General features: G+C 39.3%; 1 protein-coding gene across 1 annotated transcript in view; it reads right to left on the minus strand.

Moving 5' to 3' along the window:
- GUCY2F (guanylate cyclase 2F, retinal) overlaps positions 1-15667 on the minus strand; it is a 63835-nt gene that overhangs the window by 22201 nt on the left and 25967 nt on the right. The window contains exons 10-13 of the mRNA XM_075834348.1: positions 15065-15214; positions 11474-11622; positions 10496-10659; positions 981-1173 (exon numbers count right to left, since the gene is read on the minus strand). Coding sequence (XP_075690463.1) covers positions 981-1173; positions 10496-10659; positions 11474-11622; positions 15065-15214 — 656 coding nt within the window. The remainder of the gene's footprint in view (positions 1-980; positions 1174-10495; positions 10660-11473; positions 11623-15064; positions 15215-15667) is intronic.

The following is a 15667-nucleotide window of genomic DNA, read 5'->3' on the forward strand; positions in this document are numbered from 1 at the left end:
GTTTGCTTTTTTTGTTAAGATTTTGAGGCTTATCGTTAGAAAAAATAGTAAAAAAATATGCTATTTTACGTTTTAGTTCATTTTTTATGTTAATAATATAGTGTTACCTTAGAATAGACATTTTATTTGTAATTGTCATTGTCTATCGTAAATTGTAATATATCACGTCTATTTTAGGATAATTGGGTCAAAGCTAGCGTTACAACAATGGTTGGCGGGCGGGGCATTTTTTTGGTGGTGTGTTTTATGAGTCATTTTTATTTAATTTATTTTTATTTTTCTCTACTTTTATTTTTTCTTATTATGGCCTGTCCCTCAAAGGTCAGAAAAAACTTTTGGGGGACTTTATAATGGAATTAAAAAATGTTTACACTATACTTTTCCACTACTTGTTTGTTTTTTTTGTACAGCAGCCCGAGTTACAGGGGATAACAGCCCTGTTTTAGTGACTATTCTCACTGACAGGACTGTGCTGGTCTAGTTGGACCCAGCAGCAGCTTACTTCTGCTGGCATCCCGGCGATCAAGTGACCAGTCACAAAATCATGAGGTCTATTCTATAGACATTTCTCATTAAGCACTATGTATGTTAGCACAGAGAAGACAAGAGCGGTGACAACCACTTCTGTCTTCTCTCCAGGGTCTCTGGCAGTCTCTGACTGCTGGGCACCTGACATTCAGTTGCCTTGCTCGGGCAGCAACCTTAAACTCGCGCTGTATATATACAGTGTGCGGTCCTAATCCGGTTAAGGTAAATACAACATTTTATATGATATACTACAAATGAGGCAACCTAATCATTAGCACATTGGAATAATAAAGGAAATAAAAAATGTTTGCTTATCCCTTTGCTGTACTTGCTATTAAAAGCAATTCTAACCATGTGGGTATCAAAATCACATTTGTAAATAATTCTTAAACAGGTAGGAATGTTTTAACTTATGAACAAGAAGCAAATATTAATGTTATTCCATGACCCACCTTATAAACATCATGATTTCCTATCACAGCATCAAACAATGTGTAGAGGTCATTGAGAAGGTCAACCACTTCAATAGGCTCACTCATTGCTGATATAGTGGTAAAACCCACTATATCGCTGAAGTATAATGTAACCTCATCAAACCACTCAGGTTCCACTGTGCAGCCCATTTTTAGCGCTTCTGCAACAGACCTGAAAATCAAGCAGATAATACAGTATACAAAACCAGCATTCAAAAATACATTCCTATATAGTACGCGTTTGCCCAAAGTGGAACAACATTAGATAAAAATCATTATATGGGGCACCACAACTAAGTGCTTGATGCTTATACATGAAATAGAAATGCAGCCAGATATTACATTTTTAATTATCAAAACCAGTAGAAAAATATGTTCAGGCTGATGCATAGTATATAGTTTACATATATACATAGGTATATATGTAGGCTTAGTCCCAGTTCTGGGTGTATGTGCAGCGTAGGTTCCCACCTTACAGAGGTCGCCTTGTCGTGGCAGGTGGGCTAACACTTTTTGATCAAAATGTGCACTAAGAACCTCCCTATTTGTAAGTAGATTTAGCTTTAGTGCATATTTATTTATATTTAGTGGTTTTGGTGGCATTAGTGTTCGCAGGGTGCTGTCGCCATTTTTTGTCTGCTGTATTTCTGCAGTCACAGGTGTTCTTGCACCTGCATACATTTTGTATCATTTAGTTGGAATGTGCTGTTCAACTTTTTGTTGTGTTTATGTGATCCATATATGTGGGGTTAGTGACTGCCTCCACTTGTTGTTCTTGCACTCCTCCCATTCTGCCCTGGGTGATTTTAATCAGTTCAATGCTGGATCCTACCATCCCCAGGTATATATGTAGGCTTAGTCCCAGTTCTGGGTGTATGTGCAGCGTAGGTTCCCACCTTACAGAGGTCGCCTTGTCGTGGCAGGTGGGCTAACACTTTTTGATCAAAATGTGCACTAAGAACCTCCCTATTTGTAAGTAGATTTAGCTTTAGTGCATATTTATTTATATTTAGTGGTTTAGGTGGCATTAGTGTTCGCAGGGTGCTGTCGCCATTTTTTGTCTGCTGTATTTCTGCAGTCACAGGTGTTCTTGCACCTGCATACATTTTGTATCATTTAGTTGGAATGTGCTGTTCAACTTTTTGTTGTGTTTATGTGATCCATATATGTGGGGTTAGTGACTGCCTCCACTTGTTGTTCTTGCACTCCTCCCATTCTGCCCTGGGTGATTTTAATCAGTTCAATGCTGGATCCTACCATCCCCAGGTATATATGTAGGCTTAGTCCCAGTTCTGGGTGTATGTGCAGCGTAGGTTCCCACCTTACAGAGGTCGCCTTGTCGTGGCAGGTGGGCTAACACTTTTTGATCAAAATGTGCACTAAGAACCTCCCTATTTGTAAGTAGATTTAGCTTTAGTGCATATTTATTTATATTTAGTGGTTTAGGTGGCATTAGTGTTCGCAGGGTGCTGTCGCCATTTTTTGTCTGCTGTATTTCTGCAGTCACAGGTGTTCTTGCACCTGCATACATTTTGTATCATTTAGTTGGAATGTGCTGTTCAACTTTTTGTTGTGTTTATGTGATCCATATATGTGGGGTTAGTGACTGCCTCCACTTGTTGTTCTTGCACTCCTCCCATTCTGCCCTGGGTGATTTTAATCAGTTCAATGCTGGATCCTACCATCCCCAGGTATATATGTAGGCTTAGTCCCAGTTCTGGGTGTATGTGCAGCGTAGGTTCCCACCTTACAGAGGTCGCCTTGTCGTGGCAGGTGGGCTAACACTTTTTGATCAAAATGTGCACTAAGAACCTCCCTATTTGTAAGTAGATTTAGCTTTAGTGCATATTTATTTATATTTAGTGGTTTAGGTGGCATTAGTGTTCGCAGGGTGCTGTCGCCATTTTTTGTCTGCTGTATTTCTGCAGTCACAGGTGTTCTTGCACCTGCATACATTTTGTATCATTTAGTTGGAATGTGCTGTTCAACTTTTTGTTGTGTTTATGTGATCCATATATGTGGGGTTAGTGACTGCCTCCACTTGTTGTTCTTGCACTCCTCCCATTCTGCCCTGGGTGATTTTAATCAGTTCAATGCTGGATCCTACCATCCCCAGGTATATATGTAGGCTTAGTCCCAGTTCTGGGTGTATGTGCAGCGTAGGTTCCCACCTTACAGAGGTCGCCTTGTCGTGGCAGGTGGGCTAACACTTTTTGATCAAAATGTGCACTAAGAACCTCCCTATTTGTAAGTAGATTTAGCTTTAGTGCATATTTATTTATATTTAGTGGTTTAGGTGGCATTAGTGTTCGCAGGGTGCTGTCGCCATTTTTTGTCTGCTGTAGTTTACTTAAAGGGGTATTCAAAAATCAAAAATTATCACCTATCCACAGCCCCTGTTCCTTCTCACTGCACTCCCCACAATGAGGAGGAGCTTAAATGGAGCAACGGTCGAGCATGGGCTCGGCTGTCTGCGTCAATCCCATTGGTTTTGAATGAAGCGGCACCACGCATGCTGGACCGCCACTCCATTTAAGGTTTTCCGCACTGCGGTTGTGCAGCGAGGAGAAGCGGGGGGCTTCTAGTTATAGGTGGGGGACACAGTGGTGTGGCCCCCAGTGATCAGACATTTATCAAATATCCTGTGGATATGAGATTAATTTTGACCTTGGGACAACTCCTTTAACATGGGTACTGGGCTGTATATACTATTGCCAACCGATGCCCCCTTCTCTGCAACTATTGGCTGAAGCTTCACCTCACAGACTTCCTGCCATGCCCGCCCACAGTATGCATTTTGCACATAGTACTAGTATACTGAGAATTCTCTGCTGCCTTTTAGGTCATTCTCCCTGCTTTTGGGTCTAAATGCTGGCAGAAGCAGCTAAAATGGAGCAGAGAGTTCTCAGTATTACTAGTATTTAGTGCAGAGGTAATGCAGGGGACGGACTGAGCAGGAAGTCTGTGAGGTGCAGCTTCAGCCAATAGCTGCAGAGCAGGAAGTGATGTCAGAGTAGGGTGTGTCAACTTTTCCTGTACAACTCAGTAACATGCAGCCATTATGTTCTTTCCCGTGATGTTAGGGACCTATGGTGTACAGAGCACATTGGAAACTTTCATTTGAGGGAACAGAGTGAAAGAATTAAAGAGGATGTCCGGGATTTTTCCGCACATTTTGCTCTTAGAGGCCAGTAAAATTGTTTGCTCCTCTGCATTGGGTTGGGCATAACTTATTTTATTTTCAATGTAGCCATATGAAGTCCCTGCTTTTTTTGCAGGATGTCTTGTAGATTTATTAGGAATCATTTTCAGGAAAAATGTATGTAGCATTAAAATGTATTTTATGAGGAAAATGCATAAAACTGCAAAAATAAAATAAAAAAATCAGACAGTTATTTTTTCCCCAGAAGGTTGCGTGTTCATATCAGTTGTTGCTTTGACCATCATAATGTGAGTACAGAATGATGATTCTCATCCAGCTGGTTCCAATTCCTTTGATAAGAGAATTAGGACTCACCTTGAAGTCAACTTTACCCCTTGAAAAACTGACGGCGAAACGTACGTCGGGGCGTCTTGGTGTGGTCGACTCATTTAGGGGCAGATATGCAGAATATGGGTTGGTATTTGACATGGATCTGATCCTGACTTTATATATTTTTTGTATCTTGGATCAGTCTCTCTGACACTATCATTTGTATTTTTTGTCCAGTGTGTACATATTTAGTATACCATTAACTGTTGAGGAATTCTTGTACAGTATTGTCAATACCTTGACAATACACTGTTTGATTCCATGGATGTATAATATGATACATTTGTTGCTCCTAGATACCACTACCACATTTTTATTATGTGTTGTTTTATATTGTATGTGATGGTCTATGTATGTTTTTAAATATTTTCCAAATAAAGATATTTTTTTGATATTGGTTAGTGCTTTACTTGTACTATGGTTATTTACACTTCTAGTATTGTTGTCTATATATGTCTTCATAGGTATTCTATATCCAGTATTGACGTACACTACCGTTCAAAAGTTTGGGGTCAAACAGACAATTTAGTGTTTTCCATGGAAACTCACACTTATATTTATCAAATGAGTTGCAAAATGACTAGAAAATATAGTCAAGACATTGACAAGGTTAGAAATAATGATTTTTATTTCAAATAATAATTTTCTCCTTCAAACTTTGCTTTCGTCAAAGAATGCTCCATTTGCAGCAATTACAGCATTGCAGACCTTTGGCATTCTAGCTGTTAATTTGCTGAGGTAATCGGGAGAAATTTCACCCCATGCTTCCAGAAGCCCCTCCCACAAGTTGGATTGGCCTGATGGGCACTTCTTACGTACCATACGGTCAAGCTGCTCCCACAACAGCTCTATGGGGTTGAGATCTGGTGACTGCGCTGGCCACTCCATTACAGATAGAATACCAGCTGCCTGCTTCTTCCCTAAATAGTTCTTGCATTATTTGGATGTGTGCTTTAGGTCATTGTCCTGTTGTAGGATGAAATTGGCTCCAATCAAGCGCTGTCCACAGGGTATGGCATGGCGTTGCAAAATGGAGTGATAGTCTTCCTTATTCAAAATCCCTTTTACCTTGTACAAATCTCCCACTTTACCAGCATCAAAGCAGCCCCAGACCATCACATTACCTTCACCATGCTTGACAGATGGCGTCAGGCACTCTTCCAGCATCTTTTCAGTTGTTCTGTGTCTCACAAATGTTCTTCTGTGTGTCAAACTTCGATTCGTCTGTCCATAACACTTTTTTCCAATCTTCCTCTGTCCAATGTCTGTGTGCTTTTGCCCATATTAATCTTTTCCTTTTATTAGCCAGTCTCAGATATGGCTTTTTCTTTGCCACTCTGCCCTGAAGGCCAGCATCCCGGAGTTGCCTCTACACTGTAGACGTTGACACTGTCGTTTTGCAGGTACTATTTAAAGGCATGGTGTTGCCCGAAAAACATGTTTTGTTTTTTTTTATTAAACATTTAGTGTGTGGGTGATTAAACATTGTTCAAATTTTTTTTATTTTTTTCACGAGTCAGGAAATATTATAAATTATTTCTAATTTATAATACTACCCATTTTTGGTCACTAGATGGAGCTATTTCCCAAAATTGCAGCATTGCAACATTGGGTTAAAAGCTCTCGCTCTAGTGAGCTCTCAGCATCCCCCCCTCCTTTATCCTGGCTAGTGCCGGGATAAACGAGGGGTTTGAACGGTGTAACCTCCTACACTGTGTGTCGCCATTTTTTGAGCTAACACACAGCGTAGTAGGTTTACATACAGTAGTAAACACACACAAACACGAACATACATTGAAATCTCTTACCTGCTCCTGTCGCCGCGGCTCCCTCCGGCCCGTCCGCTCCGTTTGCTGCCGCTGGTCCAAGTGCACAAATCCGGAAGCCGCGACCGGAAGTAGTAATATTACTGTCCGGCCGCGACTTCCGGTCCACAGGAAAATGGCGCTGGACGGCGCCAATTTCGAATTGGACTGTGTGGGAGCGGCGCATGCGCAGTTCCCACACAGACGCCGTACACGGAAGTCAATGGGACGGGAGCCGTTCGCAGTCCCTATGGGACTGTGGCTGCCGTATTCCATGTCTGTATGTGTCGTTAATCGACACAGACAGAAATGGAACAAAAAATGGCAGCCCCCATAGGGAAGAAAAAGTGAAAAAATAGAAAAAAGTAACACACAAACACACAAATAAATAAAAACGTTTTTAATAAAACACTAACATAAAACTGACATGAAAAAAAAAATTTTGGTGACACTATTCCTTTAATGAAGCTGCCAGTTGAGGACCTGTGAGGCATCTATTTCTCAAACTAGAGACTCTAATGCACTTGTCTTGTTGCTCAGTTGTGCAGCGGGGCCTCCCACTTATCTTTCTACTCTGGTTAGAGCCTGTGTGTGCTGTCCTCTGAAGGGAGTAGTACACACCGTTGTAGGAAATCTTCAGTTTCTTGGCAATTTCTCGCATGGAATAGCCTTCATTTCTAAGAACAAGAATAGACTGTCGAGTTTCACATGAAAGCTCTCTTTTTCTAGCCATTTTGAGAGTTTAATCGAACCCACAAATGTAATGCTCCAGATTCTCAACTAGCTCAAAGGAAGGTCAGTTTTATAGCTCCTCTAAACAGCAAAACTGTTTACAGCGGTGCTAACATAATTGCACAAGGGTTTTCAAGTGTTTTCTAATCATCCATTAGCCTTCTAACACAGTTAGCAAACACAATGTACCATTAGAACACTGGAGTGATGGTTGCTGGAAATGGGCCTCTATACACCTATGTAGATATTGCATTAAAAACCAGACATTTGCAGCTAGAATAGTAATTTAGCACATTAACAATGTATAGAGTGTATTTCTGATTAATTTAATGCTATCTTCATTGAAAAAAAGTGTGCTTTTCTTTAAAAAAATAAGGAAATTTCTAAGTGACCCTAAACTTTTGAACGGTAGTGTATATGGATGTTTTTGCTGAAACAGGTTTTCTGTCTGGCCCGGACTTTATAGGTATTGAGTTATTTTTTTCCCGTTCAATGCATGCTTTGTTTTTTAATGGGTCATTATGGATATGGAGATACTAATTATATGTGCATCATTTGCGAGAAATAAAAAAAGTATATATATATATTATTATTTTTTTACTATTATTATTTTATTAAAAATCTGTTTATTTCTTTTTCCTTTTTTAAGCCTTGTAAAATTTTATTTTATACATTTTATTGAAGTGAAGTAGCAGGGGGTTAGATATGGACAGCGGAGCTAAGGTGAAGAGTGGGGGAACAGAGCACCATTTTTTTCCTGCTTTTTGCCAGATTTCGGGCATGGCCAGACGTGGCGTATTTGTGCAGACACTGTCCGCATCGATGCCGCACATAATCTGTGTTGCAGATTCCGTTGCGCCTTTGCCTAAAATGTGCAGTAAATTGATGCGGATTAGCCGTTGCGTATTCAGGTGAAGAGTACATCCTGCTGACTTTTAAAACATTTCATCTCAGTCTGGCTATAGACCTCGAAACACATAGGTCCAGCCAGAATGAAGAAATATCCTGTTCGTAAAACCAATCCGCAACGCAACAGACATAACATCCGCGGAATTTTGAATCTCCATTGAAGTCAATGGAGAAATTCTGCAATAAGTGCGCAACAAGTCCGCAACAAGTACGCAACAGCCAGTGTATGCTGCGGACACCAAATTCCGCACCGCAGCCTATGGTCCGCAGCGGAGATTTCCGCCACATCCGCACGAACCTAACTAAAAAGGTGTGGAAACCAATGGAGAATATGTCCACTGCGGATTTCCACAGCGGACTGGCCGCAGCGGAATTCCAAGCAATTCCGCCACGTCTGGCCGTGCCCTTCTTCTGTGATTCATGAGAAGAGCACTTTCCCTGCCAGTCCATGCCTCCCCCACCCCTCTCTACGATGATGTATGCATGTATACCCAGCAGCTGGCTTGAAGGGCGGAGGGAAGATTGGGGGAGCACTCCCTTCAAAAATACAGCGGAAACTTCTATAAATAGGAAATTTACGCCACTCCAAACAATGCTGGTGATTAGTAGGATTCCACTCCGTAATAATATAAATGCAAAACTCTGCACTCAGGTACTCGATGAAAAACTTGAAATTTCTATTTTGTAATCCACTTATTATGAACGTTTTCGGGCAAATTAGATCTTCATCAGATAATTATGTACAACAAAAAGAAATAATAAAACATAATGATATCGCCATTATGTCACATTACCAGAAAGGGTATAAGCATCTCATTAATACAGGTATAACTTTTTCACCGAATAAACTTCAGTAAATCATAGACTGTAACTAACTGGCAAAAATTAGCTGCAATGCACATTCCCGCCATAGGGAGTTTATTTATCAAATAAAACAATTACAAAGTGAATATATGTAGGAGAGTGTCCCATAAGTTAGTATATGGTACATAAAAGGAAAAGCCAACTTACCGGATCTCAACGGATGTTGCGTATGAGAGCGTGTTCCGACAAGTCTTCTACTTTTTTCATTCTATCTCTTTTTCCAGGCAATGCGGTAAGATGGCTTTTCCTTTTATGTACCATATACTTACTTATGGGACACCCTCCTAGATATATTCACTTTGTAATTGTTTTATTTGATAAACGCTGTGAAGTGTAGACAACTACAATAGCATTTGTAGAATCCTAGGAAGACAGTCACCATTTTGGATATTGTCCCTGTATGGCGGGAATGTGCATTGCAGCTAATTTTTGGCTGCAAGTTACAGTCTATGATTTACTGAAGTTTATTCAGTGAAAATGTTATACCTGTATTAATGAGATGCTTATAACTTTTCTGGTCTCTAAACCATATGTATAACTTGGAGAACGCTGACTCTATTTTACATGATGTAATGTGACATAATGGCGATACTATTATGTTTTATTATTTATTTTTGTTGTATATAATTATCTGATGAAGGTCTAATTTGACCGAAAACTTTCATAATAAGTGGATTGCAAAATATAAATTTCAAGTTTTACATCGAGTACCTGAGTGCAGAGTTTTGTATTTATATAAATACAGCAAAGTCAAAACTATGAGTCCAGTTTATTCTTTGATCTCTTCTATTACCCAAACAACACAAAAAATTTGTTTGCTGTTTTGGCTGCTAGGAGTACGGACCTTTTCCTGTAATAAGCTTCCCTTACATAGGACACCATATTAAGCTGCCAGATCCAATTTAAAGATTTACATCTAACCAGTAGAATGTTAAGGCTTTGTAGACTGTAATCCATGTGAAAAACGTGGTTGAATTAAAACCATCACTAATATTAGTAAACACAATCACCTAATATTTATGTGTCAATTACTTCATAAAAGTAAGCAAGTACTAAAAGCTGATTTATCTACCATTTATTCCTTCTGTACATTAGGTTGCGTTCCTTTATATAAAATTTACCATAAAATATACACCAAAACGAATCGCCCACTGGATCTTTCCCTATCAAGAAAAGGGGAAAATATTTCTGAATGCTAAATGCTATTATTATAGTTAGTTCTCATTTGGCAATCTTCTATACCAGTGTTTTCCAAACCCGTCCTCAAGAAACTCCAATAGGCCATGTCTTGAGAATTTTCCGTAGACCATTCACCTGTGCAACAACAAGAAATCCTAGAGACGAGGCCTGTTAAGGTTCCTTGAGGACAGGTTTGGGAAAAACTGTTCTAGACAATGTGGTCACCTTCTGCTGTGAAGTGAAGCAAACATTTAACATTTCATCTTAGCAGACAACCTAAAAATCTGGATACACAGATAAATACGTCTTCAGTAACACACATACAATACGTAGCACAGTAAAAAAATAAGTGGCACATGTAGTAAACTTCTCTTTTCCACATAAATAACCTTATAAATTAGCTTTCATAGGGTAAAGCCATAATACAGAAAATGTACTGATAAAAACGGTATAATTCATTCACAACTACTTACGGAGGTAACATTTGTGTTAAGAGCTTTTCTGTTTTCTGTTTTTCTATCTCAAGTTCTTCTGTCCTCTCCCGTATTAAGTCCTCAAGATTGCTTGAGTATTGTTCCAACATGCGTAGCATGGAGTCAATGATGTTTGTTTTCTTCCCTTTATTGATATTCTTAAACTGCATATCAAAGAGATAAAAACACGGAATTAGAGAGCGGGATATATAACATAGGACTTCTAATAAGACACTATATTATATACTGTGCTCGTTCTTTATATCTTGCCTTGGATCATAACTTCGACCAGAACTTTTATATAAATTTGGATCTATATGCTGTTGGTTCCACACAACGGTTCCACACTCATTACTAGTGTTATGCAATATCATGAGCATTATAGTTCATTTATTTACTATATTTGTATTTATCGCTTTCACTGACTGGTCTGTAGTACAGGCTCCGGTTAGAGCTGTGAAGTATGTGCATTTTCTATGATGAATTTTAGTGTATTTGAATAAATAATACGTTTTAGATGATACCGGTCTAGATGTTCGTTGTAGTCTCATATATGTCTTGCGTTCTTTTCTATATGTTAACATTTTACCATTAGGTATAATTGGAAGGCTGAATAAGAGAGACTGTGTCTGAATTTTCACTTTGATTGTGCAAGCCCGCACAATCCTTCAAAACTTGATTAGAATAAACTGGAAATTCTGTATAAATAGCCCCTCTCGGTTCAGGTAACCCCTATATAAACACAAGAAATATCCCATTCATAATCCACTGCTAAAAATGCCAATCACAGACCTAATTTTTAACATCAATATATATATATATATATATATATATATATATACACACAGGCAAAAGGGTGTGTGTGTGTGTGTGTGTGTATATATACTGTATATATATATATATATATATATATATATATATTATGCAATTCAATTTATTCACCATACATTTTTTTTTATTAAGAAATAAACTTCTCACTTGATCAAATATTTCGTCGAAAGTAGGACGTCTGTCCGGCACTTCATTCCAGCACTGTTTCATGAGCACTATGCACTCCATAGGAGCATGGTCAGGAGATACCAGAGGGCGGCACAAAGGAGGGGGCTTTTTAATCTTTGGAATGATTTCTGAAATGCAGATAGTATTGGTACTTTGAATATATCAGTCTACTTGATATCTATATACTATGTCTTTCATTCAACACCAAAGAATGATGAGCACATTATAAGAGCACTGAAAGTTCATATATAAACAAAAAATAGAAAGCGATAGGCTTTGTTCCCATCTGCGTTGGGACTCTGTTCATGGGTTCCGTCTGAGCTTTCCATCAGGGGAACCCATGAGTGGAATCCAAACTGAAACAAATGGAAGCCATAGGTTCCCTTGCCACGGAACCATTGAAATCAATGGTGATGCAAACGGAAAACTATGGTTTCCGTTTGTTTCAGTTTGGATTCCATTCATAGGTTCCCCTGACGGGGAGCTCCGACGGAACCCATGAACGTAGCCCCAACGCAGATATGAACAATGCCTAACATTGTTTTTCTCCTTACTCTTTAGGTCACTTGGCCAAGTGTCCTTTGTCCATGAATATTAAAATCTTAGAATTGTAAACTGTCGAGATGTATTCTATTTATGCTTATATCATTTAGTTACATTACAAAGAAAACAAGATTCTGGACTTGATGATATTTAATGCCCGAGAGTCACAATTATTATAAAGTATTACCATCTCTAATCATGAAGACCAGTTTTATACTCCAAAGAAGAAAATTACATTGCATTGGTACTGCTTACGCTAGGTTCGCATTGAATTTGTGCACTATGTTTGGCGTATATGCAGCAGTAAATTCTCCAGACGTATATGTCTAATGTGCCCATAGTACAGTTAGGTCCAGAATTATTTGGACAGTAACACAATCTTCATGATTTGGGCTCTGCATGCCACCACATTGGATTTGAAATGAAACAACTGAGATACAATTGAAGTGTAGACTTTCAGGTTTAATTCAAGGGGTTGAACAAAAATATCCTGTGAAAAGTTTAGGAATTCCAACCATTTTTCAACACAGCCTTTAATACTTTGTAGAGAATCCTTTGCAGGCAATGACTGCCTGAAGTCTGGAACCCATGTGCATCACCTAACGCTGGGTTTCCTCCTTTGTGATGCTTTGCCGGGCCTTTACTGCAGCGGTCTTCAGTTGTTGCTTGTTTGTGGGTCTTTCTGCATGCTGAAATGCATGCTCGATCGGTTTGAGATCTGTGATTGACTTGGCCATTGCAGAATATTCCACTTCTTTGCCTTAAAAAACTCTGGGTTGCTTTCGCAGTATGTTTTGTGTCATTGTCCATCTGTACTGTGAAGCGACGTCCAATCAACCTTGCTGCATTTGGTTGAATCTGAGCAGAAAGTATATTCCTGAACACTTCAGAATTAATCCGGCTGCTTCTGTCTTCAGTCACATCATCAATAAACGCTAGTGACCCAGTGCCTTTGGCAGCCATGCATGCCCATGCCATCGCACTGCCTCCACCATGTTTTACAGAGGATGTGGTGTGCTTTCGATCATGAGCCGTTCCAAGCCTTCTCCATACTTACTTCCTCCCATCATTCTGGTACAGGTTGATCTTAGTTTCATCTGTCCAAAGAATGCTGTTCCAGAACTGGGCGGCTTCTTTAGATGTTGTTTGGCAAAGTCTAATCTGGCCTTTCTATTTTTGAGGCTGATTAATGGTTTGCACCTTGTGGTGAACCTCTGTATTTGCTCTCATGAAGTCTTCTCTTTATGGTAGACTTAGATACTGATACACCTACTTCCAGGAGAGTGTTCTTCACTTGGGTAGATGTTGTGAAGGGGTTTTTCTTCACCATGGAAAGGATTCTGCGATCATCTACCACTGTTGTCTTCCGTGGACGTCCAGGCCTTTTGGAGTTCACGAGATCACCAGTGCACTCTTTTTTTTTTCAAGAATGTACCAAACTGTGGATTTGGCCACTCCTAACATTTGTGCTATCTCTCTGATGGATTTCTTCATTTTTTTTCAGCCCAACGATGGTCTGTTTCACTTGCATTGAGAGCTCCTTTGACCTCATGTTGTGGGTTCACAGCAACAGCTTCCAAATGCAAATGAAACACCTGGAATCAACTCCAGACCTTTTACCTGCTTAATTGATGATGGATTACCGAGGGCATAGCCCATGCAGCCCATTAAATAGCTTTTGAGAAAATTGTCCAATTACCTTTGGTCCCTTGAAAAAGGGGCAGCTACATATTAAAAAGCTATATCGGTGTCTGCATTTGCAACACGCTCTGCAGTGTTGAACCGAGCAGTTCAGATCTCCAATTTTGATGCTAATAGATTAAATTTATTCCTGTGAAGGAGGAATTTAGGAAAAAAGGAAACACTAGGTGAAATCAGCATGAAAAATATCTTTGTGCATTCATTTTTTTAAACGTACAAAATAGCCACTTGTTTCATAGTATGTCATCTCACACGACATTATAGACTTCAGGATCAAATCGAACTAGTTTCGCCCATTCCAGCTTCCTCAGGGATATGCCATGAAACAAGTGGCTATTATGTAAGTTTTTACAAATAAATGCAGAAAAAATACTAATCAAGCGGATTCCACCTAGTGTTTTTTTCTTTTCTATAAATTACTCCCTCACAGCAATGAATTTGATCTGTTAACATCAAGATAGGTGATTTAAACTGCTCAGTTGACATTATCCGGTGCTCCGTGATTTGCAACATAGGACATTTCACGCTAGAACTTAGAGTTGTTAGCGTGAGGGTGAAAATTAGAAGCGAAGGTCAGGTTCCAGTAGTATTTGGGTTGTCCTTTTCAGAATGGGTGCCCAGCACAATACCAATGCTAGGGCTAGTAGATACATTTTCTGAGAACACTATCTAATCTCCTCAAGATCCAGTCAAAAAACACCATATGGTCAAGAACAGTAAACCTAATCAACTACCCAAACAATCTTGATCTATAGGTTCTTTTTACACTAGAAACCTGTTATTGCAATATATTTTATTAAAAGCTCAATACAAACTAAGTTTTATAATTTAGTCTTTCTCTACAGAATTGAATCGCTAATATAAAAGGAATAATGGGAGCCAGTCCATTGTAATATCCCAGGGTTACTCACTATAACTTTATATTTAAATCATATTGTCTGCAACCTTCAAGGTTGTGTGTGGGTGCGTGTGTTTAATTATTTTGAATTTTTATGTTCCCTTAATACAGAGAAAGAGAATGTGTACACTTCCGTAGTTCTATTCATCTAGACCCAGGCATGAGAGTACCCATACACAGTACACCAAAAACATCATGATGCTAGAGAGGCGTAATTGTACTGTAGCGAAACGGTTTGTATATTTCATGTATTGTTTGCAGCCTTAGTTGGTTGCTTTATAATAATTAGAAACGGAGTGCACAAGAGGTCAACAGTGAACTTTGGATGTAGAAAATAAAAAGTTAACCAACCACTAACAATATGTAACCTTGAAACATTAAGTGATAAACATTAATCCCCATCAACATGTTCTTAAAAATGTATTTACCTTCAGGAGTTTGTTCCAAAGTACAAAATGGAGGCCCACGCACGACTACCTCTTGCATAATTATAGAAAAGCTATAAATATCTCCAGTGAATGTGCCATGAAGAGCTTCATGTGGATCCCTCAATAACTCTGGTGCTGTCCAGAGTAACTCTGTAAGAGTATAGCAATATACAAAATGTTAGGTTTTAAGGCTTCGTTCACATCTGCGTCAGGGCTCCATTCCGACGTTCCGTCTGAGCTTTCCGTCGGAACGGAGCCCTGACTGACACAAACTGAAACCATAGATTTACGTTTCCATCACCATTGATTTCAATGGTGATGGATCCGGTGCCAATGGTTTCAGTTTGACTCCGTTGTACAAGTGTTCCATCGTTTTGACAGGATGAATACCGTAGTCGACTGAAACCATTGTCACCGGATCTGTCACCATTGAAATCAATGGTGATGGCAACTTACGGTTTCAGTTTGTGTCTGTCAGGGCTCCATTCCGACGGAACATCGGAACGGAACCCTGACGCAAATGTGAACATAGCCTAAGTCGTACAAAATAAGTAATTGTGTTACCAAGCCATATGACATATACTAGCAAAAATATTTTCAGAT

The sequence above is a fragment of the Rhinoderma darwinii genome, chromosome 8 (assembly GCF_050947455.1).
Source record: "Rhinoderma darwinii isolate aRhiDar2 chromosome 8, aRhiDar2.hap1, whole genome shotgun sequence".
NCBI classification, from domain to species: domain Eukaryota; kingdom Metazoa; phylum Chordata; class Amphibia; order Anura; family Rhinodermatidae; genus Rhinoderma; species Rhinoderma darwinii.